General features: G+C 49.0%; 1 protein-coding gene across 5 annotated transcripts in view; it reads right to left on the minus strand.

Annotated features, from left to right (window-relative positions):
* The window catches only part of arhgef10 (Rho guanine nucleotide exchange factor (GEF) 10), a 445,239-nt gene that overhangs the window by 364,266 nt on the left and 53,461 nt on the right, over positions 1–27,512 (minus strand). For 4 of the 5 annotated variants that reach the window (XM_072498626.1, XM_072498623.1, XM_072498624.1 and 1 more), the window contains exon 2: positions 27,185–27,292. In XM_072498626.1, the coding sequence (XP_072354727.1) occupies positions 27,185–27,221 (37 nt within the window). In that variant the 5' untranslated portion in view covers positions 27,222–27,292. The remainder of the gene's footprint in view (positions 1–27,184; positions 27,293–27,512) is intronic. The other variant, XM_072498625.1, reaches the window with a different exon arrangement.

Here is a 27,512-nt window from a genome sequence, read left to right on the forward strand (position 1 = left end):
GAACAGGCGACGGAATGTGGCGACTAGGGGCTTTTCACAGTAACTTCATTTGAAGCCTACTTGTGACAATAAGCGATTTTCATTTCATTTCATTTCAATGATGGGGTAAAGGAACTCTGGGGTGCACAGAATGCCAGAGTTGAAGGAATGGAGGGATCATGAAGGTTACCTTCGAGGTCTGTAGAGCTGAATGATTCAGAGTAAACTCTGAGACAACAGGGTTAAACTCCCTTTATTAACCACTGCAGAGATTGGCTGGTCAATAAGATATCCACGGTGGCCTTTAATCTGATCTTGCTTCTGCACAATGAGCTGATTCCAGGGATTTTACTAGCATTGGAATTGAAGCAACTGCTCTGTTTTAAAACAGCGCCTCAATAGCTGGGTGTCATCAATTTCTATTAGCTTTAATGGACGCTCATTACAAAGCTGACTTCACCCCAGTCTTTCGAGACATTAAAGGAAGTTAGTTACTGAAAAGGCTCGTCAGGAACAAAGCTTAATTCTTTAAAATGTCCCTTCATGCATTCTGATCATGATAACTCAGCTGAATTTAAGACCTTTAAATGGTCATCCAGATTTTTGTTGAAAGATGTGGATATAACGATCAAAGAAAAACGATTGGAGCAAAGAATTTTGCAGCACAGAATATATTAAGTACCCAAAACTCAGTGGAGGTGAAGTGGGTTGTTAGGGAGGTGGGGGTAGATTCTCAGCAGGTGCGTCAGAATGCGCCGGCAATTAGGCTTATGCTGCAACCTGCCCCGAATGCTCAAGCCTGGATTAAGAGTAAAGTCGCCATAGTCGGAAATGGCCATTGGCTGCTCTGCCCTTTGAGGGGGAGAGCTGGCTGGTGGTGATTTAACTTGAGGATCACCACACCTCAGGCAAGGGATAAGGTTGAGAAGTTGGGGCCTTCAAGAATAACCTCAGAGTATGGGAATTGAACCCATGCTGTTGGCCTTGCTCCATATCATAAATCAGCAGTCCAGCCAACTGAGGTAAACCGCAGACCCCTTCCACCTCTCATGTGCACCCTGGGACCAGACCTAGTTGTAATGGGAAGGTACACAAGTCTCAGGAATTTGAGGGGCACAGTGTGGTCACGGGTGAGGCTAGGCACAAGTAGTTGGGGGGCATTGTGACATGTAACATTTGGAAATGTCACTGAATTAAATATGTTTGTTTATCAGAATCTTTAACTCTCCTCCCAGTTGCATGGTGTTTCTCCCGATCGGGCCACAGTTGTTCTACTGGTCCTCCATGCCTGTAAGACAGTTAGACGTGCTCAGTGCGAATATTTCATTCGCAGTCATAGGACTCGGGCATTATTCAATGAACCCGAGATCCTCGCACTAATTTCCCTCTAGGGCAAAGGGATAAAGGAATAAACATGAGCCGGGGAGTCAGACAGGAATCAGACATAAACAGCAGCTGAGGAGCATCACAGGCCATTCCTCACTGCGAGTCAACATGACACTCCTGCAGCGACCAGCCCCCAGGCACTCAACGACTCCCCTGCCCCAGCACCCTGATGTGCCCCAGCACCCTGATGTGCCCCAGCACCCTGATGTGCCCCAGCACCCTGATGTGCCCCAGCACCCTGATGTTCGATATCTCGGCAAACTGCATCCCTTGGTCGCAGAGGGGTCACGACGTCTTGGGTGGGGTCACACTGTCGGAACAGCAAGCTAGACCTCCTCCATGAAGTGGAAGGTGATGAGGGTGTCTCTAGCCATCCTGCACATGCTCAACCTTGCACCTGCTTGGCCTCTTATCCTCTGGATCCTTAGTGGGCTCTTAACTTATTTAACAATGTCCTATGTGGCACCTTGTCAAAGGCCTTCTGGAAATCTATATAAATCACGTCCACTGGTTCTCCTTTGTACTCATCTCCCTGTCTCCTCTTTCTCCAACCCCACTGGATTTTCAAAGGGCCAGTGAATATTCATTTCCTTTCCAGGTCCACCGCTTTCCTGACCCAGCAGTTTCCAGGGTTACACAAGGGCTCTCAGCTGCTCACAATATATCTGCTGATTATGAGCCAATTGTTGGGAGGGGAGAGAAGTGCTCAGTGGTAATTTCACACAAAACATTTTGCAAGTTGCAGAATTTCCATGATCCGACAGGATACCACAGCTGAGTGCTCAGATTCCACGGTGCATTTTTCAAACTAAATGCCAAGAAACAAGAGAGATGATTACTTGACACATCATGATCAACACTGCCAACAGATACAGGTGCATCCCACAACTGCAAGAGCGGAGGGGGGGGTGAACTGATCAGTGCACCAGTATTCTGCTGGGCATTCAATGTCAACCATTCTCAATGTGACTAGCCACGTCATCTATAATGAGGAGAACAGAAATTTCCGACCGATATCATTCTTCTGGAACAGGATTTTTAAAAAGTTAACAATATTCAAGTAGAACTGTTACATGCTGCTGTGAATTACATTGCAGAAATGTGACAAATCTCAAAGCTGAAAACATTCCGCTCTGCCACCAGCAAGTTTTTTCCAGCTTTCACTTACTGACAAACAGAATAATCCCCCCCCCCTGGTTTCCTGTTGTTTCAGAGCTTTTACGACCCGTTCCAGACCTTTCCGGCCCACTCATTGGAATATCCATGTGAAAAAAGGTTTTACTTTCAATAAACATTTGGTGAAGCAATAATATAAATTTGAGGATGACAGAAACAAATCTAAAAGTCACTTGAGCCTCTTGCTTTCCAGAAGTAGTCCTGACAGACCTTATTACTCTGGTTGACTGGTCTTCGAATGTAAAAGGAAAATCAGCTATCATAGCGGCATAAATGCTCAAAAAAGCACAGGTCACATTGTATTACAGTGCCATCACCTATAGGAGAGAACGAGGGCGAGATCTACCGGCTGCATTATGCCGGAAAGGTAGTGGGGTGTGGTGCAATGCGATGGGTAGATGCTGGGAGATCAGTCTTCCGGGATCCAACCGACTACACTTCACGAGATTTAATGAAATCTTGCGAAATGTCGTGATGTGAATCCCGCGCATTATGGGCGGGTCACTTTTTAACAATACCTACAATCTACCCAAGGCATAAGATTTAACCCCCTCCCTTGGAGATCTTAGACGAGCGCCCTTCAGTGCTGGTCGCCACAAATGGGGACCAGGTGAAAAGGCTCTCATGGGGGTCTCCCAGTGGATCGGAGGCCATGAAGTTCTTGCCCTTGGGCAGGGTGACACTCCAGCACTGCTGGTACCACCTGGGCATCTTGGCACTGCCAGCCTGACACCCTGGCAGTGCTACCTGGATGCCAGCCTGGCACTGCCAAGGTGCCCAGGTGGCAGGGGCACTGCCAGGGTGATAGTGCCAAGGTGCCAAGCAGGCATTTCTCCCACAATAGGGATTGGACCCAAGGGTGCCATGTCTGGCTGCAGGGGGGCCTGAGGGCCCCTTATTGGTGAGTTGGGGTTTTGGGGGGTTGCGTGGTCAAAAGACTGGGACGCCATTTAAAATGGTGTCCTGATCTCATCCGGCACTGAGGAATTCCAGTGCGCAAGGCTCCTCTGTGCAGGAAACGGGACTAAGTGAGGCCTCGGCTGCACGTTCCCCATTTGAGGCCCCCTATCAAACGCGAGTCGCTTTCTTATAGCCTTGTATTTCTTGCCGCTGCAGGACGTTGCACACTATGGGACTTTGTTTCCATTTAGTAAAATCGCACCCTTAAAGTTTGGTCTGGTAACAACTTTAGAGCGACAAACTTTCTCTTCTCTTTGCAATGAACTGACAAAACGTGAAGATCAGCTGTTCAGATGATTTATCAGCAGCCCAGGTGACCAGGCACCACATCCAGAGACGAGCTAAACTTCTAGAAAGAAACAACAAGAAGCCTTGGGTTTATAAATTGTTTTACGTGACCTCAGGAAACCCCAAAGCATTTTACAGTCAATGAAGTGCTTTTCTGCACAGTCGCTATTGGTGTGGGAAACAGCGGCAATAATTTGCACACAATCAGCTCCCATAAAGGGCAAAGAGGCAATCACCAGAAAAGCTGCTCTATGGATGTTGATTGAGGATATATATTGGTCCCCAGACGCCAGACAAACTCCTTGCTATGGTTTGGAATGGTGCCAGAGAAGCTACTACATGCATCTATGGGGACAGAGTATCAGGCGAACATCTCGTCTGAAAGATTGCATCTCTGGCTGTGTAGTACATCTTACTGCACATAGTACGGCACCAAAATGTCAGCCTAGCCCCTGGAGTGGGACTTGAAACCAAAGTCATTTTGACTCAGAGGCAGAGTGCTGCAGTGAGCCATGGCTGGCTTTTATCCCCAAGTTTTATGATAAATAACAGGATATTACGATGCAGGTGCCACAAAACTGGTCACTATACCACAGATTCATTATACTGCCTATATATATCTTCGCAATAAATATGACTTTTTACTGGTATGTTTTCTCCAGCAACAAAGATAATGGAATAAAATTCTACTTCTGCAGATGCGCAACTCAGAAAGTAACTAATGGGCCATTGCTTTTATACCTTCTTCAATTTTTCTTTCCATTAACTTCAATGGAAATAGGTGGATAGCTGATGTTAGATTCTCCAAAGCCAGCTTTGAGCCCTCAATGATCACCAGCATTTGAAACCGAGCCTCAGACCCCCTCATTTTAGTGCGTCAAAGCCCGAAACCCCAAAATGAACCCAAAATCTTGTCGTTAGTTGAATACGAATAGAACATTTATGTGTGAAGTACAGTATAATCTGCATTTCAATTGAAATATTGGCCACTAATTATTGACTATAAATATTCATATTTCCAAACAATGGTAGCAGTTCTCAAAACATTCTTGCGACCTCTACTTCTTAATTTAAATAAAAAATTCAAACACATATTATATGCAAAGTCTAAGTTCATCATTGCCTAGCCAGTTCAGGGTTTAAATGCCTGGAAGAATATATATTAGTCAAATTCAGGTAAATACATACCTCATCTGAGCACAAAGGTCGAGCATACAAAAGATCAGTTCACAAATTCAGCCATGAAAACGTAAATATCTACAAGGAGATTTTTCACCATTACAGTAGTTTAACATTTGAACTATAAGAGAGTTTTATCCTAAAATGCTCAATAAGTGACAACTGCTTTCGGGAAAATAATTTACATCAACTATCCTTCCTTATGCTGATTTACGCAGTCAGGCAAATTCAAATATTTATCAGCTCAGAAGCAGCAAACATTATGACACATGATATATTCAAGTTCAGTACAATCCTGGCAGTTTCCACAGGAGGACTTAAAATGCTCAAGAAGTTTGTGTCTCAATAAATGCTCAGTGTCAAAACTAAATACAAACCTGTATACATGAGGGCTACTGCCATGATATACAAACTCAAGACAAGTTCCTTCTGACTGCAATCCGGATAATGACTTTGTATTTTCTACAAATGACTGACAGTCATCCTGTTCTCGTCTTTGATTTCCCTTCTAATTCAAGGCACATCCCGAAAAGAAAAGGCCCATTGTATTTATGCTGCCATTTGAGTGATAGTTATGAAATTTCAATATCAAATGGTGCTCCATAGTGCTCTATGTCTGCCTTGGGCAAAAGGCATTAAAGGGCAAGTTGTAACCTCTTGATCCATATTCATCGAAATGCAGTCCACGTCTCACACAGAAAACTTGCCTTGTTGACAATGACCACAGTATGCGGGGACTTTCAGCATTTTTACCAATCAGCATTCTAGTTCGGTTCCCAAAATTTCATTTTGTCACCACTTAAATGTTCACAATTCTACATGAACTGCAAAGACATGCTAGATTACAATGATTCTGAGCCATATGATGTTAGGATCAACAGTCTTAGAACAGAGCTAAAATATTATCCCCGACACATTAATCGGGAGTATTTTTCTTTCCAATTAAGGGGCAATTTAGCGTGGCCAATCCACCCCTGCACATCTTTGGATTGTGGGGGTGAGACCCACACAGACACAGGGAGAATGTGCAAACCTCACACGGACAGTGACCCAGGACCGGCTTCATTTGTCTTTGTCTCAACCCTCCACTGAAAGAAATTAATTTGCACAGAATCCTGGGGCGGGATTCTCCCCTACCCGGTGAGGCTGGGGGTTCCGGCGTAGTGGAATGGCGGGAACCACTCCGGCGTTGGGCCGCCCCAAAGGTGCGGAAGTCTCCGCACATTTAGGGGCCAAGCCCACACCTTGAGGGGCTAGGCCAACACCGGAGTGGTTTGCGCACCACCGGCGGGCGAGAAAGGCCTTTGGCGCCACGCCAGCCGGGGCCGAAAGGTCTACGCTGGGCGATGCGGGTCGGCGCATGCGTGGGAGCGTCAGCGGCCGCTGACGTCATCCCCGCGCATGCGCAGGGGAGGGGGTCTCTTCCGCCTCTGCCATAGTAAAGACCATGGCGAAGGCATAAGAAAAAGAGTGCCCCCACAGCACAGGCCCGTCCGCGGATCGGTGGGCCCTGATCGTGGGCCAGGCCACCGTGGGGGCACCCCCCAACCCCCCCTTCCTTCCATCAGAAGGTCAGAAGTGGGGATATTCACTGGTGACTGCGCAATGTTCAGCACCATTCATATCATTCATAAACAACTATGAAACAGAACACCCGGAGGCCTTGTTCATTGTGTCCGGAGACTTCAACAAGGCCAACCTCAAGTGTGAACTGCCAAAATTCCACCAGCACATCTCCTGTCCCACCAGGGGTGACAATACTCTTGACCACTGCTACTCAAAAATCAAGGGTGCCTACCGTTCCATCCCCCGACCGCACTTTGAGAAATCAGACCATAAGACGGTGCTCCTTCTCCCGGCATACAAGCAGAAACTCAAGCGTGAGAATCCAGCTAAGAAGGTTGTGCAGTGCTGGTCCGAGGAGACAGAAGAGTGCCTACGTGACTGCTCAGAGACAGTGGACTGGTCCATATTTAAGAACTCAGCGACCAACTTAAATGAGTATGCCACCAATGTCGCAAACTTCATCAGCAAATGTGCGGACGACTGCATGCCAAAAAAAGCAGTCCGTACGTTCCCCAATCGGAAACCACAGCTCAATCGATCCCTACTGAAGGACAGATCTTAGGCGTTCAAGTTAGATGACCTTGACCTGTTAGAGAAATCCAGGTATGACCTCCGCAAAGCCATCCGAGATGCCAAGAGAGAATATCAAACCAAGCTAGAGTCACAGACAGACTCTCGGCGGTTGTGGCAAGGACTAAACAACATATTGGGCTACAAAGCGAAGCCCAGAAGTATCTCCAGCAGCAGTGCACCCCTCCCCGATGAACTCATTGCATTCTATGCTCGGTTCAAGCAGGTAACCAACAATCCGCTGTCGAGTGCCCCAGCAGCCCATAACTCACCCACACCCACCATCTCAGCTTCCAAAGTCAGATCGGCCTTCCTGAAAGTGAACCCTCAGAAGGCGACGGGCCCGGACGGGATCCCTGGTCGTGCACTCAGAACCTGCGTGGACCAGCTGGCAGAGGTGTTCGCGGACATCTTTAACCTGTCCCTACTCCACTCAGAGGTCCCCACCTGCTTCAAGAAGACCACCATCATGCCGGTGCCAAAGAAGAACCAGGCAACGTGCCTCAATGACTACCGTCCGGTGGCCCTGACTTCAGTCGTAATGAAGTGCTTCGAGAGGTTGATCATGAAGCGCATCACTTCCATGCTCCCAGAATGCCTTGGTCCACTGCAATTCGCATACCGTCACAACCGGTCCACAGCAGACGCCATTTCCCTGGCCCTACACTCATCCCAAGAGCATCTCGACAACAAGGGATCCTACATCAGACTACTAGTTATTGACTACAGCTCCACCTTCAACACCATAATCCCAGCCAAGATCATATCAAAGCTCCAAAACCTAGGACTTGGCTCCCCACTCTGCAACTGGATCCTCGATTTCTGACCAACAGACCACAATCAGTAAGAATGAACAACACCACCACCTCCACAATAGTCCTCAATACCGGGGCCCCGCAAGGCTGCGTTCTTAGCCCCCGACTCTACTCCCTGTACACACACGACTGCGTGGCAAAATTTGGTTCCAACTCCATCTACAAGTCTGCTGACGATACGACCATAGTGGGCCAGATCTCGAATAACGACAAGTCAGAATACAGTAGGGAGATAGAGAACCTAGTGGAATGGTGCAGTGATAACAATCTCTCCCTCAATGCCAGCAAAACTAAGGGGCTGGTCATTGACTTCAGGAAGCAAAGTACTGTACACATCCCTGTCAGCATCAACGAGGCCGAGGTGGAGATGGTTAGCAGTTTCAAATTCCTAGGGGTGCACATCTCCAAAAATCTGTCCTGGTCCACCCACGTCGACGCTTCCACCAAGAAAGCACAACAGCGCCTATACTTCCTCAGGAAACTAAGGAAATTTGGCATGTCCACATTAACCCTTACCAACTTTTACAGATGCACCATAGAAAGCATCCTATCAGGCTGCATCACAGCCTGGTATGGCAACTGCTCGACCCAGGACCGCAAGAAACTTCAGAGAGTCGTGAACACCGCCCAGTCCATCACACGAACCTGCCTCCCATCCATTGACTCCATCTACACCTCCCGCTGCCTGGGGAAAGCGGGCAGCACAATCAAAGACCCCTACCACCCGGCTTACTCTCTTTCAACTTCTTCCATCAGGCAGGAGATACGGAAGTCTGAGAACATGCAATTACAGACTCAAAAACAGCTTCTTCCCCGCTGTTACCAGACTCCTAAATGACCCTCTTATGGACTGATGTCATTAACAGTCCACCCTGTATGCTTCATCTGATGCCGGTAGTTATGTAGTTACATTGTATACCTTGTGTTGCCCTATTATGTATTTTCTTTTATTCCCTTTCTTCCCCTGTACTTAATGATCTGTTGAGCTGCTCGCAGAAAAATACTTTTCACTGTACTTCGGTACACGTGACAATAAACAAATCCAATCCAATCCTTAGATACTAAAGCAGTCCATGTCCAAATGAAGCAAGATGTGGACAATACCCAGCCATGGGCTGACAAGTGGTAAGTAACATTCACACCACACAAGTGCCCGGCAATGACCATTTCCAACAAGAAAGGATCATTTCCCCTTGACATTCAATGGCATTAACTCTTTTATTACGCTCCTGTATTATCTTTTATTACACTTCTTTGTGTGTCTGATATACTACGGAGTGTAATATGTGTTACTCAAACCTTGGTTACTGATGAGGTCGTCTGAATCTCGATGAAGAAGACTCAAACTTGTCCAATAGTAACAAAAGGTTTCTTGAGTAACTATAACAATAATTGCGCGAGTTCTTTACGTTAACATCGATCCTGGTGATAAGGTTAACAAGATCCAACTACAGTAGCTATGCTTGACTACACTAACCATCTGAGCTAATCGGACACTCCTGTCCTGGTCACAGTCCATCCAAAAGAAAGCGAGAGAGACACAATGTCGTTGCTTTTGTACCTCTGTTGGTCTGGCCCTCTAGTGATCAACTGGTGCTACTGATTACACATTAACCCCTTATGTACATGCACATAGAGATTACTACATTATCATCATTGAGTACCCCACTATCAACATCCTGCGAGTCGTCATTAACCAGAAATTGAACTGAACTAGCCATATAAATATGTGGAGACAAGAGCAGGTCAGGGACTAGAAATCTTCCGGTGGGTAACTCACCTCCTGACTCCCGAAAGTCTGTCCACCATCTACAAGGCACAAGTCAGAAGTGTGATAAAATACGCTACATTTGCCTGAATGAGTGCAGCTCCTAAACTCAAGAAGCTTGACACCATCCAAGGCAAAGCAGCCCACTTGATTAGCAGTCCATCCACAAATATTAATTCCCTCAATCAATCAAACACGGGAAGCAGCACATACCATCAAAAAGATGCACTGCAGGAACTCAAAAAAGCGCCTCAAGATAGCACTGTCCAAACCCACATCTGTTATAACCTAGAGGGACATGGGCAGCAGACACATCACCTACAATTTCCCCTGTACGTCTCACCATCCTGATTTGGAAATATGGTGGTGTTATTTCAGTGTGTCATGTGAGGGTCCTTTTAAGAAAAGTGTGTTTTAGCAAATGGCTGCAGTGATGTCATTGTGTGGGTGGAGTTGGGCTGTGATTCTGTCTTTTACTTTCGTTTTGAGCTGGAAGCTGTTTTGTGGCTCTGGGTTTTTTGGTTTCGTTTTCAGTTGGGAGCTGCATTCAAACAAAGAAGGTGTATTTTTGGTTTCTCATGCTAAAGAATGTCTCCAGACCATTTGATAACTTCAAAGTAATACCTGTTGCCTGTAAGGAATTCAAACCGACTGTTTTGTAGGAAAAAAATGTGTTTGGCTTATGGATGTTGTTAGGAGAGTTATTAAGGGTTACCTATAGAGTATTATATCTTTGGGGGGTATTTGTGTTGGTCGTTGATAAAATGTTTATTGTGTGTTTATGAAATGTTAACTGGATTTATTGAATAAACATTGTTTTGTTTAAAAATACTGAAGGTCTCTGTTGCATAACACCTGGAAAGTAGGCCCTTGTGCTCCTCGTAACCAAAATCTATTAAAAGTTGTAGGTCAGGTAAACTCCATGATATACTTTGGTGTTTGCTAAACCCTGGCCCATATAAAGTATCGCCGGGTTAAACTCCTGGAACTTGCTTCCCAACAACACAGTGGGTGTACCTACATCACATGGAATACAGCTCACCACCAACTTCCCAAGGGCTATTAGCAATGAGCAACGCACGCTAACCTAGCTAACTATGCCCACACCCCACAAATGAATAAATCCCAACTCAAACAGTGACGCAAAGACAAGGACATCTGCCCCCGCACCTGTCTGCAGCTTGGACACGTCTGAAACCCCAAATATAGTCGCTAAAGGACAGGGTTCTAGCTCAAAGTTCAGGATCACCGAAATGGTGCTAACAAAAGTGACCAAAAAACCCAGAGGCTTGGGACAGGAACAGAACATGTACGTGTGATTAGCGGGCCCCGTCGAACAGCACTCGCACCTATCCTCAACCCTCACAAAGAAATGACTCATTCTGGCTTTAGTATGGTACGCCCTAAACACTCTCCTCAGTTGGATCAGGCTCCGCTTTGCTCACGATGACATGGCATTCACCCTGCAAACACTCCACATCTCTTCCTCCAATATAGGCCCAGCTCCTCCTCCCATTTGGCCTTCTCCCCTTTCACCGAGACCAGACCTTAATCCGGACATCTTACCCTCTTCCTACCCTGAACAAGAAAGGATCCTCTCCAGCAAGGATAATGGTGGTGCCACCTGGTATGTCGGCAACATCCGTTGCACAACATTCCGTACCTGTAGGCACCTAAACGAGTTTGAGCCCAAGAGCTCAAATTTCTCTTTCAGTTCCTCCAGGCTGGCAAGCCAACCCTCCAGAAATAAATCATTCACTCTTTCCAGCCCCTTGCCCTTCCACCTCCCCAAATGTGGCATCCAACTTTTCTGGCTCGAACAAATGGGGGCCAGCCTGGACACTGACCCCAGCTCAAAATGCTGACGGAGATGCCTCCATATTTTTAACATGGAGACAACAGCCGGGTTTGACAAGTACCTTGATAGAGCAAATGGCAGAGATGCCGTCACCAGTACCCTCAAGCTGGACCCTTCACATGACCCAGGCTCCACCAGCACCTGGGCAGACGCCAGGTCTCCACACCACCCCGACGCCTCCTCCGCATTGGCAGCCCAGCAATAAAATATCAGATTTGGCAGCGCAAACCCCCCCCCCCCCCCCCCCCCCCCGGGACTGTCTATCCCTCTGCAGGACCCCCATCCGAATCAGCGAGGGTTTTCCAGCCTGATATAAGCCGTTCAATCATTCTCTCAGTACCCTACTATTCCAGAACACTTTCAATCATTTTCATTTCAAAGGGGGGTTAAAGATTTTTCTATGGAAGCAAACCTTTGCACAGAGCACACAAAAGTGGGTGGGGAGTTTAATAAAATCATTAGTCATTTTACTCGAGGTTCATTTTGCATCTTGCCCATTGCTCAGTACAATAATTTAATTCTCAACAACACTTTAGTCTCGGTGTGTCCAACCATTTACAAATTTACAAATGACAGCATGGTTTTACAGAAAACAGCTGAGATGGCTGCATGAATTTAACCGCTTCTTCACATTGATTCATCAGTCAAAATGAGCCCTGCAGAAATGGTGCTCGAGATCCTAATGCAAGCTTGCTTTGCAATTCCATTCTTTATTTCAATAGCAGTGATACAAATGCAATGAATGTAAACACAAGCTCAGGAGCAATTACAAAACAAGAGAAATATAAATATACAAATAAACGGGATAACTTTACAATATGTTTTGGTCAGTTCAGGTCCGGGGTTGCCCTGCATAGGTTGTGTCAGTCACACATTTTAAATGTGTTTCCACAGTCCTCAACAGGAAGATCGCTGCCCTAGAGTCAGCATGCTTTCAGTAACATCCTAACATCTGGGGCGAAATTCTCCGGTATCAGCGCGATATCCGCCGACCGGCGCCAAAAACGGCGCAAATCAGTCGGGCATCGCGCCGCCCCAAAGGTAGGGAATCCTCCGCATCTTGGGGGGCCAAGCCCTAACCTTGAGGGGCTAGGCCCCCGCCGGTCTGATTTCCGCCCCGCCAGCTGGCGGAAAAGGCCTTTGGTGCCCCGCCAGCTGGGGCGGAAATGACATGGACGGGCGGCGCATGCACGGGAGCGTTAGCGGCCGCTCACGGCATCCCCGCGGATGCGCTGTGGAGGGAGCCTCTTCCGCCTCCGCCATGGTGGAGACCGTGGCGAAGGCGGAAGGAAAAGAGTGCCCCCACGGCACAGGCCCGCCCGCGGATCGGTGGGCCCCGATCGCGGGCCAGGCCACCGTGGGGGCACCCCCCGGACCAGATCGCCCCGCGCCCCCCCCAGGACCCCGGAGCCCACCCGCGCCGCCTTGTCCCGCCGGTAAGAGATGCCGGCGGGACAGGCATCCTAGCAGCGGGACTTCGCCATCCGGGCCGGAGAATCGCGCGGGGGGGGGGGGCAACCGGCGTGGCGCGATTCCCGCCCCCGCCGAATCTCTGGTGCCGGAGAATTCAGCAACCGGCGGGGGCGGGATTCACGCCCGCCCCCGGCGATTCTCCGACCCGGCGGGGGGTCAGAGAATCTCGCCCCTGATCTCATACAGGGCTGGATTCTTCCATCCCGCCCGCCGTCATAAAGCCACGGGTGAGACGGCGACAATGGAAAAATCTACTGACCTTGGGCAGGATTCTCCAGTCGCTGGGCGAATGCGGCTGGAGAATTCCGCCCATAATGTTTTCTCTATTTTAAAATGCGTTCTTGAGGTATGGATGTGGCTGGCATTTCTGGAAGTTATTGTCCATCCCAAGTTGCCTTGAGCAGATGCAGCTGAGCCACCTTCGGGAACTGTTGTGGTTTTTGTAGCAAGGATACTCCTCCAACAGTGCAGTGAAGTTAGAGTTCAGGGATTTTGACTCATCAACTATGGGGTGGTGGTGGGAATTGGTGGGGTGTTCCTTTTTTAATTTTTACTGTTTTAAAAGCCTAGGTTGCTGGTGGGGCAAGTTCCGAATGAGTCCACCCCGCCAGCATTAAGTCATGGGGCCCACCTCTACATTTTATTTTGACGAAGTGTCAGAAATATGGTGGGGGAAGCTGGCTGTGCTGCCAGCGGGCTACACTCTGCTTTTCCCGCCCAGAGTCTCTTGCCAATGCAAAATGGCCACCCATAACTGTCTGGTCCTCACATACACGGTTTTGTCAGTGACATCATTAACTTCTTCCCCTCCCACTTCACCACCTTACCCTCCACCTTCTCCCCATCCCTTTAAACTTTCCCAATTGCTCTCCACATTCTCATCTTCCTCCCCTCCACTTCACCCCATTCCCCCCTTATTTTCACCACCTCCCCTTCACCCTCTTCCCCCCACTCCCCTTACCTTCACGGTTTCCCCTTCTCCCTTCACACTTCCCGCCCCGCGTTCCTTTCACCCCCTGCATTCCTTCCCCAACACCTCCTTCCTCCACCTTCACCTCTTCCCCATCCTCCTACTTACTCTTCCATTCCCCTCCTCTCCTCAGCCCGAAGCCAAACTCCAATTGGGGCCTTAACTCAGAAAACCGACTCCCGCTCAGTGAATGACAGATACTCTGGCCAATCTGATTCAATTAGGAATTAAAGGACGCTGCCTAAAACACAGCTATGATACGAACATAATAAGCAGGAACAGTGGTACACCATTTTGCCCCTCGAGCCTGCTCTGCCATTCAATAAGATCATGCAGATCTATTTGTCTTTTGAAGTCCACATGCCCATGATGATAATCTTTGATTCCCTTGCCTAATAAGAATCTATCAACCTTCATCTTAAAAATATTCAATGACTCTACCCCCAGTGCCTTCTAAGTCGCACATCCTTGAGAGAAAACATTTCTCCTCATCTCTGTCCGAAGACGACGTCCCCTAATTTTCAAGCAGTACCCCCTAATTCTGGACTCACCCACAAGTGGAAATATCCTTTCCACATCCACCTTCTCAAGACCATTCAGGATTCGCTGCCACCCGCTGCCGGTAGTGGAGTTCTTGTTGCGGCAGAGAAACCAACGTCGGGCAAAAACGGGATCGGCGTTCGATGCTCCAGTCCCCCCCTGGCGGCGGCATCAAGGTTCACACCCGTGTTAGTTGGAGGATACAAACGGGTGAATTTGAATCATTTGCATCCTATTAACGGGCTGGGCACCATGTTCTCCAAGCCTGCATGAATCTCCGACCCTCTGGGCCGGGATTCACATCGGCGAGAATTGGTGCAGGTATTTACAAACATGGCCCTGATGTGGTGGACCTCGTGGTGGGCCAAGGGGGTAACGCTTTAAAGGAGTTTCCCCCACAGTCCATCGGAGGGCCACCATTCTGCATTCCTTAATGCAAATCCTGTCGGCCCACACCCACTAGACACCTCCTTCTGCTGTCTGAAAAGAAAAAGAGGAAGTGAAAGCAATTAATTGTTTTTGATATGGTCCAGAAGCTGTCAATCACAGCTGGATGTTTATAAACACTGGGTTAGTTTCATAGCTGACTATTTGAAATCTACTCAAGCATGAAGCCAGATGAGGCAAGGTGTGTGTGGAAGCCATGAATCAAAGCCGAGTTAAAGCGATTTCATATAAATATGGACCAAGGATCTTAGGCTGTTTAAACCCAGCGGACGTTCACTTTCCTGGAAGCAGGTGTAATGCACAAGAGTTTCAAAGCAGTGATTTTTTTTTTTTTCCACTGCCTCTGTCTAGACTGCTTTCCAGCTTCCAGACATGGGTCTCTCTTATGGGAGGGTTCCAGACAGGGGTCTCTCTTATGGGAGGGTTCCAGACAGGGGTCTCTCTTATGGGCTGGGAGAGATTCCAGGCAGGGGGTTCTCTTATGGGGGGCTTCCAGGGAGGGGTCTCTGGTGGGAGTCTCTCTTAAGGGGGAGGGTCTCTGCTGAGGGTCTCTGTAATTGGGAGAGATCGCTGGTGGGGGACTCTGTAAAAGGGGGGCCTCTGGTGGGAGTATCTGGAGGGAAGTTTCTGTAATAGGGTTGGGGGGGGGGGGGGTCCCTGGGGTGTTGTGTCTATAATTGTAGGGTTTATCTGATGGAGGTCTGTGTAATTGGGGTGTTTATAATGGGGGGTCTGTATGGGGTTCTCTCTAATGGAGGTCTCTGGTGGAGAGGATCAGTGGGGAGAGTTGTGTTACCCTCATACTGTTGGGGGGGGGGGGTGACCCAGAAAATTCCAAGGGGGGGGGAAATTGCGTTGCGGGTGGGATGGAGGCCCAGCCCCCAGACCTCTCTATCGGACCACCCACTGCCTCACAATCCCCTCCTGCATAAATTTATATCAGTTGCCATTATCTCCAGCAAAAGAACATAGTTGGCCCAAAAGGAGAATTCCGGCCCTTATATACTTCAACCAAGTCACCCATCACTTTTCTAAACTCCAGTGGAAATAAGCCATTCTTCATAAAACAATCTGCTAATTCCAGGTATAAATCTAGCTCCTCCGAATCATTTCCATCCTTCCTTAAATATGGACACCAAAACTACACGCAGTATTTGAGATGTGATTTCACCAATTCGCTGTATAACTGGAGTATAACATCCTTACTTTCATGTTCACTTTCTCTCCTAATAAAGGAGAATATTCCATTAGCCTTCTTAATTACTTTCTGTACCTGCTTACTAACTTTTTGTGGCTCATGCATGAGAACACCAAGATCATTCTGCATGTCAGAATTCTGCAGTCATTCTCCATTTAAGTAACACTGCTTTTTTATTCTTCCTGCCAAAGTGAACAATGTCACATATTCCCACATTTTACTCCATGATTGGGGCAGTGCCATCTTTAGTCCTGGATGCTGCCGACTGTCACTCGCAATGACGTTACAGATTAAAACACCAGAAAAGCGCATGTGTGGAATTGGTACAAATGCAGCCAGAAAAGTATTCACTTGTGGGGGGGGGGGGGGTCCAAAATCAGAGGTCATAACTAGAAGATTATCGCTAATTAATCCAATAGGGAATTCTGGAGAAACTTCTTTACCGAAAAAGCGGTAAGGATGCGGAACCTAATCCAACTAGTCAAGGCTGCACCACTTGATTCCCATGGACTTCAATTTTACAAGGACTCCTGGAAATCTGACTTAATGCTGACTTGAAGTCAAGGCCACTCTTACCTCACTTCCAGAATTCAGCTCCCTATCCATGTTGGCACCAAAGCTGTAATGAAATCTGGAGCCTAGTGGCCCTGACAGAATCCAAACTGAGCATCAATAAGTAGGCTTTCAACACATGAACAAGGAGCAAGTGTAGCCATTTAGCCCCTCCAACCAGCACCGCAATTTAATAAGACTGTGGTTGATCTGATTGCAATGTCAAATTTACTCTACGGCTACTTCCGACCCCTTTCGTACCGAGAATCTATCCACCTTGGCTTAAAATATTCAAAGATTCTGCTGCCCCCGCCTTTTCAGAAAGAGAACTCTTTCTCTTTAAACTTAGTGTACCCAATTCATTTTTTCCAATTAAGGGGCAATTTAGCGTGGCCAATCGACCTACCCTGCACATCTTTGGATGTGGGGGAGAAACCCACGCAAACACAGGGAGAATATGCCAACTCCACACGGACAGTAACCCAGAGCCGGGATCGAACCTGGGACCTCGGCGCCGCGAAGCAGCAGTGCTAACCACTGCGCCACCGTGCTGCCCTGCAGGAAGAGAATTCTAAAGGCTCACTTTCCTACTCTTTAAATGAGCGATTCCTTGGGCGAAATTCTCCGGTATCGGCGCGATGTCCGTCGACCGGCGCCAAAAACGGCGCAAATCAGTCGGGCATCGCGCCACCCCAAAGGTGCGGAATCCTCCGCACCTTGGGGGGCCGAGCCCCAACCGGGAGGGGCTAGGCCCGCGCCAGACTAATTTCCGCCCCGCCAGCTGGCGGAAAAAGCCTTTGGTGCCCCACCAGCTGGCGCGGAAATGACATCTCCGGGCGGCGCATGCGCGGGAGCGTTAGCGGCCGCTCACGGCATCCCCGCGCATGCGCTGTGGAGGGAGTCTCTTCCGCCTCCGCCACGGTGGAGACCGTGGCGAAGGCGGAAGGAAAAGAGTGCCCCCACGGCACAGGCCCGCCTGCGGATCGGTAGGACCCGATCGCGGGCCAGGCCAGATCGCCCCGCGCCCCACCCAGGACATCGGATCCCCCCCTCGCCGTCTTGTCCCACCGGTAAGGTAGGTGGTTCAATCCACGCCGGCGGGACAGGCATTCTAGCAGCGGGACTTCGGTCCATCCGGGCCGGAGAATTGCGCGGGGGGGGGGGGGGGGGGGGGAGCCCGCCAACCGGCACGTCACGATTCCCGCCCCCGCCGAACCTCCGGGTGCCGGAGAATGATGGAGGACACGCATATTTATACTCTGCCTACTGGGCGGAGCCAGCAAGAAGGGACTACCGACAAACCTGTAGTACAGGTCCTACCTTACATCACCTAATACAGGTGCAACAGTTTACCACATTCACCCCCTGTTAAAATTGAGTCCGGCAGGGGTGGTGGAGAACTATATACAGCAATGACTTTATATTTACAGTTTTTGATCAGAAAAAAAATGTCTTTTGAAGTCTGATGCCAGTTAGAGATTTAACCGGTCTGGTGCCTTGATGTTCCACTGGGAGCAACGTAGCGGTGGCGGCGATGTAGATGCTGGCCTGATGTTCAGAGACTCCGGGAGCGTGCTGAAATCCTCTTCATCCTCGGGCGTGGGCAGGGGAAGGACGGATGGTCCTGGTGGGCTTAATGCTGGGAGCACCGGGGGAGGGGAGGGTGGCGCCGGGCCGGAGAGGTGTGTGTGTGTGGAACTTGCTGGTGCCATGTCCCTGAGGGAGACAGTATCTTGGCGTCCATCGGGGCATACTGGGGGTTGGCATGGAGCAACTGTACCCTTTCCACTGTAGCCAGTTAAAATGGATAACTCCCGATTTAGAATGGCTAACCCCGATTTAAAATGGCGAACGGCAAAGGCTGATGGGAAAATCAGCCAACAGGACTAAAACAAGCAGCTACAGGTAGACTGTGTATTCACCTCTGGGAAGGCCAGACAAGATCGATACCGGGAACCATCAGCACAACAAAACACCAGCCATCTGCATACTAATGCAGAAAGGAACTTAAGCAGGGAGTCAGGAGGGCTAGAAGGGGTCATGAAAAGTCATTGGCAAATAGGGTTAAGGAAAATCCCAAGGCTTTTTACACTTACATAAAAAGCAAGAGGGTAGCCAGGGAAAGGGTTGGCCCACTGAAGGATAGGCAAGGGAATCTATGTGTGGAGCCAGAGGAAATGGGCGAGGTACTAAATGAATACTTTGCATCAGTATTCACCAAAGAGAAGGAATTGGTAGATGTTGAGTCTGGAGAAGGGGGTGTAGATAGCCTGGGTCACATTGTGATCCAAAAAGATGAGGTGTTGGGTGTCTTAAAAAATATTAAGGTAGATAAGTCCCCAGGGCCGGATGGGATCTACCCCAGAATACTGAAGGAGGCTGGAGAGGAAATTGCTGAGGCCTTGACAGAAATCTTTGGATCCTCGCTGTCTTCAGGGGATGTCCCGGAGGACTGGAGAATAGCCAATGTTGTTCCTCTGTTTAAGAAGGGTGGCAGGGATAATCCCGGGAACTACAGGCCGGTGAGCCTTACTTCAGTGGTAGGGAAATTACTGGAGAGAATTCTTCGAGACAGGATCTACTCCCATTTGGAAGCAAATGGACGTATTAGTGAGAGGCAGCACGGTTTTGTGAAGGGGAGGTCGTGTCTCACTAACTTGATCGAGTTTTTCGAGGAGGTCACTAAGATGATTGATGCAGGTAGGGCAGTAGATGTTGTCTATATGGACTTCAGTAAGGCCTTTGACAAGGTCCCTCATGGTAGACTAGTACAAAAGGTGAAGTCACACGGGATCAGGGGTGAACTGGCAAGGTGGATACAGAACTGGCTAGGCCATAGAAGGCAGAGGGTAGCAATGGAGGGATGCTTTTCTAATTGGAGGGCTGTGACCAGTGGTGTTCCACAGGGATCAGTGCTGGGACCTTTGCTCTTTGTAGTATATATAAATGATTTGGAGGAAAATGTAACTGGTCTGATTAGTAAGTTTGCAGACGACACAAAGGTTGGTGGAATTGCGGATAGCGATGAGGACTGTCTGAGGATACAGCAGGATTTAGATTGTCTGGAGACTTGGGCGGAGAGATGGCAGATGGAGTTTAACCTGGACAAATGTGAGGTAATGCATTTTGGAAGGGCTAATGCAGGTAGGGAATATACAGTGAATGGTAGAACCCTCAAGAGTATTGAAAGTCAAAGAGATCTAGGAGTACAGGTCCACAGATCACTGAAAGGGGCTACACAGGTGGAGAAGGTAGTCAAGAAGGCATACGGCATGCTTGCCTTCATTGGCCGGGGCATTGAGTATAAGAATTGGCAAGTCATGTTGCAGCTGTATAGAACCTTAGTTAGGCCACACTTGGAGTATAGTGTTCAATTCTGGTCGCCACACTACCAGAAGGATGTGGAGGCTTTAGAGAGGGTGCAGAAGAGATTTACCAGAATGTTGCCTGGTATGGAGGGCATAAGCTATGAGGAGCGATTGAATAAACTCGGTTTGTTCTCACTGGAACGAAGGAGGTTGAGGGGCGACCTGATAGAGGTATACAAAATTATGAGGGGCATAGACAGAGTGGATAGTCAGAGGCTTTTCCCCAGGGTAGAGGGGTCAATTACTAGGGGGCATAGGTTTAAGGTGAGAGTGGCAAAGTTTAGAGTAGATGTACGAGGCAAGTTTTTTACGCAGAGGGTAGTGGGTGCCTGGAACTCACTACCGGAGGAGGTAGTGGAGGCAGGGACGATAGGGACATTTAAGGGGCATCTTGACAAATATATGAATAGGATGGGAATAGAAGGATACGGACCCAGGAAGTGTAGAAGATTGTAGTTTAGTCGGGCAGTATGGTCGGCACGGGCTTGGAGGGCCGAAGGGCCTGTTCCTGTGCTGTACATTTCTTTGTTCTTTGTTCTTTGTTTGTAATGAGCAATCCCCAGGAACAATGTGCAACAATTTAGACACAAAGCCAACCCAGACTTTTAGGCGCCAACAGGCGCCTACACAAAGGGAGGTGAACGATCACCTCAAGACCGCCCATCGATCAAGGAATCGCTCCAGCATTGGAGAATATCGAACCAAGTGATTGGGACAAAGTCCAATCACTTGGAACCAGGTACAGGGTCCGCCCCGAAAGGCGGGAAGCCCCTGGGGACTATAAGAATAGAGTCCAAGTTCAAATCGACCCTTCTGCTGCTACCCCTTCTGCATCCTCCTGCACCCTTCTGCTTCTTCTTCTGACCGGGTCACTCAGCAACACAGACCAACCCTTGACAGTGACCGGTCCAGCCATCGCTGAAATAGAGTAAGTCTTACTTCAACGCTCGCAACGAGATAGGCGCTCCTAGCTATCAATCTGTACTAGCTTCGAATCCCGCAGGCTCAGAACCCGAACGAAAGGCCATTCGTTTCCCTGACTTAGTGGGCCATTTCCAAGTTAAGTATTGGCCTGTTAGTTGTAGGAAGTAGCTTAGACGTAGAATTTATGCATGAGTATTGATTACTGTATATAATAGAATTTACAGTGCAGAAGGAGGCCATTCGGCCCATCGAGTCTGCACCGGCTCTTGGAAAGAGCACCCCACCCAAGGTCAACACCTCCATCCTATCCCCACAACCCAGTAACCCCACCCAACACTAAGGCAATTTTGGACACTAAGGGCAATTTATCATGGCCAATCCACCTAACCTGCACATCTTTGGGCTGTGGGAGGAAACCGGAGCACCCGGAGGAACCCCACGCACACACGGGGAGGATGTGCAGACTCCGCACAGACAGTGACCCAAGCCGGAATTGAACCTGGGACCCTGGAGCTGTGAAGCAATTGTGCTATCCACAATGCTACCGTGCTGCCCATGTGCTTTGTGCTTTGATTTAATTCTTGCTAAATGTTAATGCTAAATGTGCTTTGATTTAATTCTTACTAATCGGTGTATTGGATTATTGATCATTACTCGGACTTGAACCACGTGGCGGTATCAGAAAGACACCTGGCGACTCAAGAGCAAAGGTGATAGAACAGAGCAATTAAACTAAGGCTAAAGTTAGCAACAACACCACCAACGGGTCCGCCTTGTGGAGGTGGACGTGCCTACGGAGCAGGACTGGTCCTGGAGCTGCGAACCAAGTTGGGAGCGACACCCTGGATGTGAACTTCCTGGGGAAGGCGAAAAGACGTTCATGGGGTGTGTTGTTAGTAGCGGTGCACAGCAGTGACTGAATGGAGTGGAGTGCATCAGGGAGGACCTCCTGCCAGCGAGAGGCTGGGAGGTTCCTGGACCGTAGGGCCAGTTGGACGGCCCTCCATACCGTCCCGTTCTCACTCTCCACCTGCCCGTTTCCCCGGGGGTTATAGCTGGTCGTCCTGCTGGAGGCGATACCTCTGCTGAGCAGGAACTGACGTAGCTCATCACTCCTGAATGAGGATCCCCTGTCACTGTGGATATAGGCGGGGAAACCGAACAGAGCGAAGATAATGTTTAGGGCTTTGATGACGGTGGCAGACGTCATATCGGGGCATGGGATGGCGAAGGGGAACCTGGAGTACTCATCGACCACATGAGAATATACGTGTTTCGGTCAGTGGAGGGGAGGGACCCTTTGAAATCCACGCTGAGGCGTTCAAAGGGGCAGGAGGCCTTCACCAGGCTCGCACGGTCCGGCCGGTAGAAGTGCGGCTTGCACTCCGCACAGACATGGCAGTCCCTGGTGATTGTCCGTACTTCCTCGACGGAGTAGGGCTGGTTGCGAGCCTTTATGAAATGGTACAACCGTGTGACTCCCGGGTGACAAAGGATGTCGTGCAGGGTCCGGAGTCGGTCTACTTGTGCGCTGGCACATGTACCTCGGGACAGGGCATCGGGGGGGGGGGCTCGTTGAGCTTACCGGGGCAATACAAAATCTCATAATTATAGGTGGAGAGCTCTATCCTCCACCTCAAGATTTTATCGTTTTTGATCTTGCCCCGCTGTGTGTTATTGAACATGAAGGCTACCAACCATTGGTCAATGAGGAGAGTGAATCTCCTGCCGGACAGGTAAAGCCTCCAATGCCACACAGCTTCAACTATAGCTTGGGCCTCTTTTTTGACGGATGAGTGCTGAATTTCTGAGGCATGAAGGGTGCGGGAAAAGAATGCCACGGGTCTGCCTGCCTGATTGAGGGTGGCGGCTAGGGCGACGTCCGATGCGTCACTCTCTACTTGAAAGGGCAGTGTCTCGTCTACTGCGTGCATCCCGGCCTTGGCTATATTGGCTCTGATACGGGCGAAGGCCTGTTGAGCCTCGGCCGTCAGGGAAAAATGCATGGACTGAATGAGTGGGCGGGCCTTGTCCGCATAGTTTGGGATCCACTGGGCATAGTACAAGGAGAACCCCAGGCAGCGTTTGAGGGCCTTGGGGCAGTGGGGGAGGGGAAGCTCCATGAGTGGCGCATTCAGTCGGGATCGGGCCCCAGAACTCCGTTCTGGACCACATAGCCGAGTCTGGCTAAACGGGTCGTGCTAAACACGCACTTCTCCTTGTTGTAGGTGAGTTTGAGGAGAGTGGCAGTGTGGAGAAATTTGGCAAGGTTGGCATCGTGGTCCTGCTGGTCATGGTCGCAGATGGTAACGTTGTCTAGGTACGGGAAGGTGGCCCGCAAACCGTACCGGTCGACCATTCGGTCCTTCTCCCTTTGGAAAACCGAGACCGCGTTAGTGATGCCGAAGTGAACCCTGAAGAAGTGATAGAGACGGCCGTCCGCCTCGAAAGCAGTGTATGGACGGTCTGATTTACGAATGGGGAGCTGGTGGTAGGCGGATTTGAAGTCTACTGTTGAGAAGACCCGGTACTGTGCAATCTGATTGACCATATCAGATATGCGTGGGAGGGGGTATGCGTCGAGCTGCATGCACTGACTGATGGTCTGGCTGTAGACCACAACCATTCTGTGTTTCTCCCCAGTTTTAACGACTACCACTTGGGCTCTCCAGGGGCTGTTGCTGGCCTCGATAATGCCCTCCCGAAGCAGCCGCTGGACCTCGGACCTGATGAAGGTCCTGTCCTATGTGCTGTACCGTCTGCTCCTGGTGGCGACGGGTTTGCAATACGGGGTTAGATTGGCGAAGAGGGAAGGTGGATCGACCTTTAGGGTCGTGAGGCCGCACACAGCGAGGGGTGGCAGAGGCCCGCCGAATTTGAGGGTTAGGCTCTGGAGGTTACACTGGAAGTCCAGGCCAAGTAGTAGGGCAGCGGAGAGGTTAGGGTGGACGTAGAGGCGGAAGCCACTGAATTCTACACCCTGGACCCGGAGTGTGACCGTGCAGAACCCCCGGATTGCGACGGAATGGGATCTGGAGGCCAGGGAAATTCTTTGGTTGGAGGGGTGTACCTCGAGGGAGCAGCACCTTACCGTATCCGGGTGTATGAAGCTTTCGGTGCTCCCGGAGTCCAGCAGGCAAGAGGTCACACTCAGGGTCAAAACGGCGGCGCCCATGATCCGACGTTGCGGGGATTGGACAAGATGGCGGCTCCCATGGGCCGCACGTGTACTGAGGGGGAGAAGATGGCGGCGCCCACTGGCACGCGTGGTCCGGGTAGATGAAGATGGCAGCGCCCATTGTGTGTAGGCTAGGGGGGTGGGGGCGATAGCGGCGACTGTGCAGGCCTGGCACAATGCGGCGAGGTGCCCCTTTTTGCCGCAAGCCTTGCAAAGGGCAGCACGGGCCGGGCAGCGATGGCGCTTCTGCTGGCTGCAGAAGTAACATCGGGGACCTCCGGGGTGCGCGAGATGGCATGTGACGCAGGCGTACTGGCTGGGTAAGACCCCGTTGGGGCGGCCATCTGGTGGGTCCACGAGGTGTAGGAGGGGTGGGCCGCGTGGCTGGTGGGGTAGGCCTGAATGTTACGTGAGGCAACCGTCATGGAGCGCGCTAGCTTCTTTGTTTCAGCTAGGTAAAGCGTGGCCCCCTTCTAACAGTCTTTGGCGTATGAGGTCCGACCCAATCCCCATTACAAACACGTCCCGCATAAGAAGGTTGGAATGTTCGTTGGCCGTAATGGCCTGACAGTCACAGTCCCGGACGAGTGGGATTAGGGCCCGCCAGAAGTCTTCTATGGACTCACCAGGGAGTTGAGAGCGAGTGGCGAGTACGTGCCTGGTGAAGAGCGTGTTCGTTTTCTGTGCGTAGTTTTCTTTGAGAAGCGCCATGGCATCGGCGTAGTTCGAGGCGTCCTGGATCAGCGGAAACACGTTGGAGCTCAACCTTGAGTACAGGATCTGTATCTTCTGAGCCTCCGGAACAGGGGTGGTCGCTGAGTTGATGTATGCCTCGAAGCAAGCTAGCCAGTGATTAAAGTCCTTTTTGGCGTCGCTTGATTGCGGATCCAGCTGCACACGATCTGGTTTGATTCGGAGGTCCATCTTTTAGAAAATCTTAGAGCAATAAATTGAGGCACAATCAATTGAACAAAGACTAGAGTTGGATACAACTGAGGCTTTATTGCTCTAAGATGTGTGGCCTCCCACAGCAGCTGGCAAAATGGCTGCTGAATGGAGGACACGCATATTTATATTCCGCCTACAAGGCGTAGCCAGCAGGCACAGACTACCGGCAAACCTTTAGTACAGGTCCTACCTTACATCATCTAATACAGGTGCAACAGTGATTTACCACATACTCCATTTGCCAGGTTATTGGTGTCTAAGTGCCACTTGATAACACAATCCATGAATCCTTCCATCACTTTGCTGATGCCGGAGAGCAGGCTGCTGAGTGCTACCGGAGTTGAATTTGTCATACTTTTTGTGGACAGGATATACCTGGGCAATTTTCCACATTATCAGAACGATGCTAGTAATGTAGCTGTACTGAAACCGCCTGCCTAGAAGAGCAATTGGTTTTGGAGCACATCCAGCTCACCCAACTAAATAATGCACAACTTGCAATGTCAAATCTGCTCACACGGGTATAATTCACTAGTTAGATAAAATAAAGTTGTAACGTAGATCAGAATAAATCAGGAAAGAGTAAGGAAGATAAATTGACATCCCACTGTTAAGATGACCTTGCAAACAGTAGCATTCCAAATGATACATCATTTCAGAGCAGCTTTGCCATGCAATGGTTGAAGAAAGTATTTTAGCTTATTATGAATGGATCAGGTAGTTGTCAGAAGCACACTAATAAATGGACAAAATTTCTCAACTATGGGAAAGGAAAGAGACCCTCACAAGATTACACACCGAGTGTCTTGTTATGAAATTACTCACGTTCCTTTATTACAAAACAATTAAATATGGAGAAGGCAATTGGGCCTATCTGCAATAATCTGTCCTGAGAGACCCTCGTTGTCCCCAACCCTTGCACATTGTAACATCATTACAATGGTCATTACATGCATTAAAAATAGCTCCATGAAAATATGCATTATGGATCTTCTTGTGAATTAAAAATGCAACCCATGGTATAATTAGCAGTTTACTGAGACATGCAACAGCCAATAAAGTGACATTATCTATTTGGCAGATACATCATAACATAGAAAATATCAAGACATGTTCTCATGTATGAGATTGCAGGGATAATTTTAGCTGCTTTGTTCTATCTCATGATCAAACTGTTCATTGGTGGAGGATGCTTGATAAGAAAATATTTTGTCCAACGCACATGGGGAAGCAGTTGCATTCAGTTTACATTCCAGTATGAGGATGTACAGACAAAATTTCCAGATAGAATGGAGGAAGCAATAATCTTTTTAAAGCTGGCTGGGCAGCATGTATTACCCATCCCTAATTGCCCTTAAACTGAGAGGCTTGCTAGTCTATTTCAGAGGCCATTTACGAGTCAACCACATTGCTGTGAATCTGTAGTCACATGTAGACCAGACCAGGTAACAATGGTAGATTTTCTTCTCTGAAGGACATTAGTGAGTCAGGTGAGTTTTTACCACAATTGACAATGGTTTTGTGGTCATCAGTAGACTTTTAATTCCAGCATTTTCTTAAATTCAAATTCTATCATCTGCTGTGGTGGGATTTGAACTCGGATCCCCATGGAATTACCCTGGATCTCTGGATTACTAGTCCAGTGACAATACTACTATGCCACCACATACCCTCCCCGAATCATTTAAGAAGCAAATTTGATGTTACAACGTGCAAGGGGTGGGGACAACGAGGGTCTCTCAGGACAGATTATTGCAGATAGGCCCAATTGCCTTCTCCATATTTAATTGTCTTCTAATAAAGGAATGCAAGTAATTTAATAAACACATCACAATGAATGTCTGTGGTGCTTAAAAAGTGCAAAAAATGCCCAAGGCTCAAGGCATTCTTGAAATACGTGAAAATTCACCACCTCCATTTAGGCCCATTCTCATCTATCATGTCATTGGTTGGCAGAGCCATTGCAGTCACCACTTCAGATTTCACGAAGCTTTATTATTTTTCACATAGGGTGCAATTTAAAGAACTGCATAGATTTTACCTTCAGGGGGAGGGGGTGGAAATTCATCCGGATCCATGCTGCTAGGATCTCACCTTGGGTATGTTCTCATTGGAGTGTGTTGTGAGTCCCTTGATAGAATTAATTCCCCTGTATGAACAAGGAATATCATTAGTTACCATGGAATTTCTCGAGAAAACAAAAACGAAAACAGCTCGGCTGTCAGTCACCGAACAAAAAATGAACCTTTCATAGCTAGCCTCTATCTTTATCTGGAGAGGGGGAAACTTGCACAGACATGGTCACACAAAACCTTCAGCAGTGACAAAAATAGTCAAAACAGGCCCGCCGCCAAATCTGTTAGCAAACT

This window comes from Scyliorhinus torazame, chromosome 4, assembly GCF_047496885.1.
Source record: "Scyliorhinus torazame isolate Kashiwa2021f chromosome 4, sScyTor2.1, whole genome shotgun sequence".
Classification (NCBI taxonomy): Eukaryota; Metazoa; Chordata; class Chondrichthyes; order Carcharhiniformes; family Scyliorhinidae; genus Scyliorhinus; species Scyliorhinus torazame.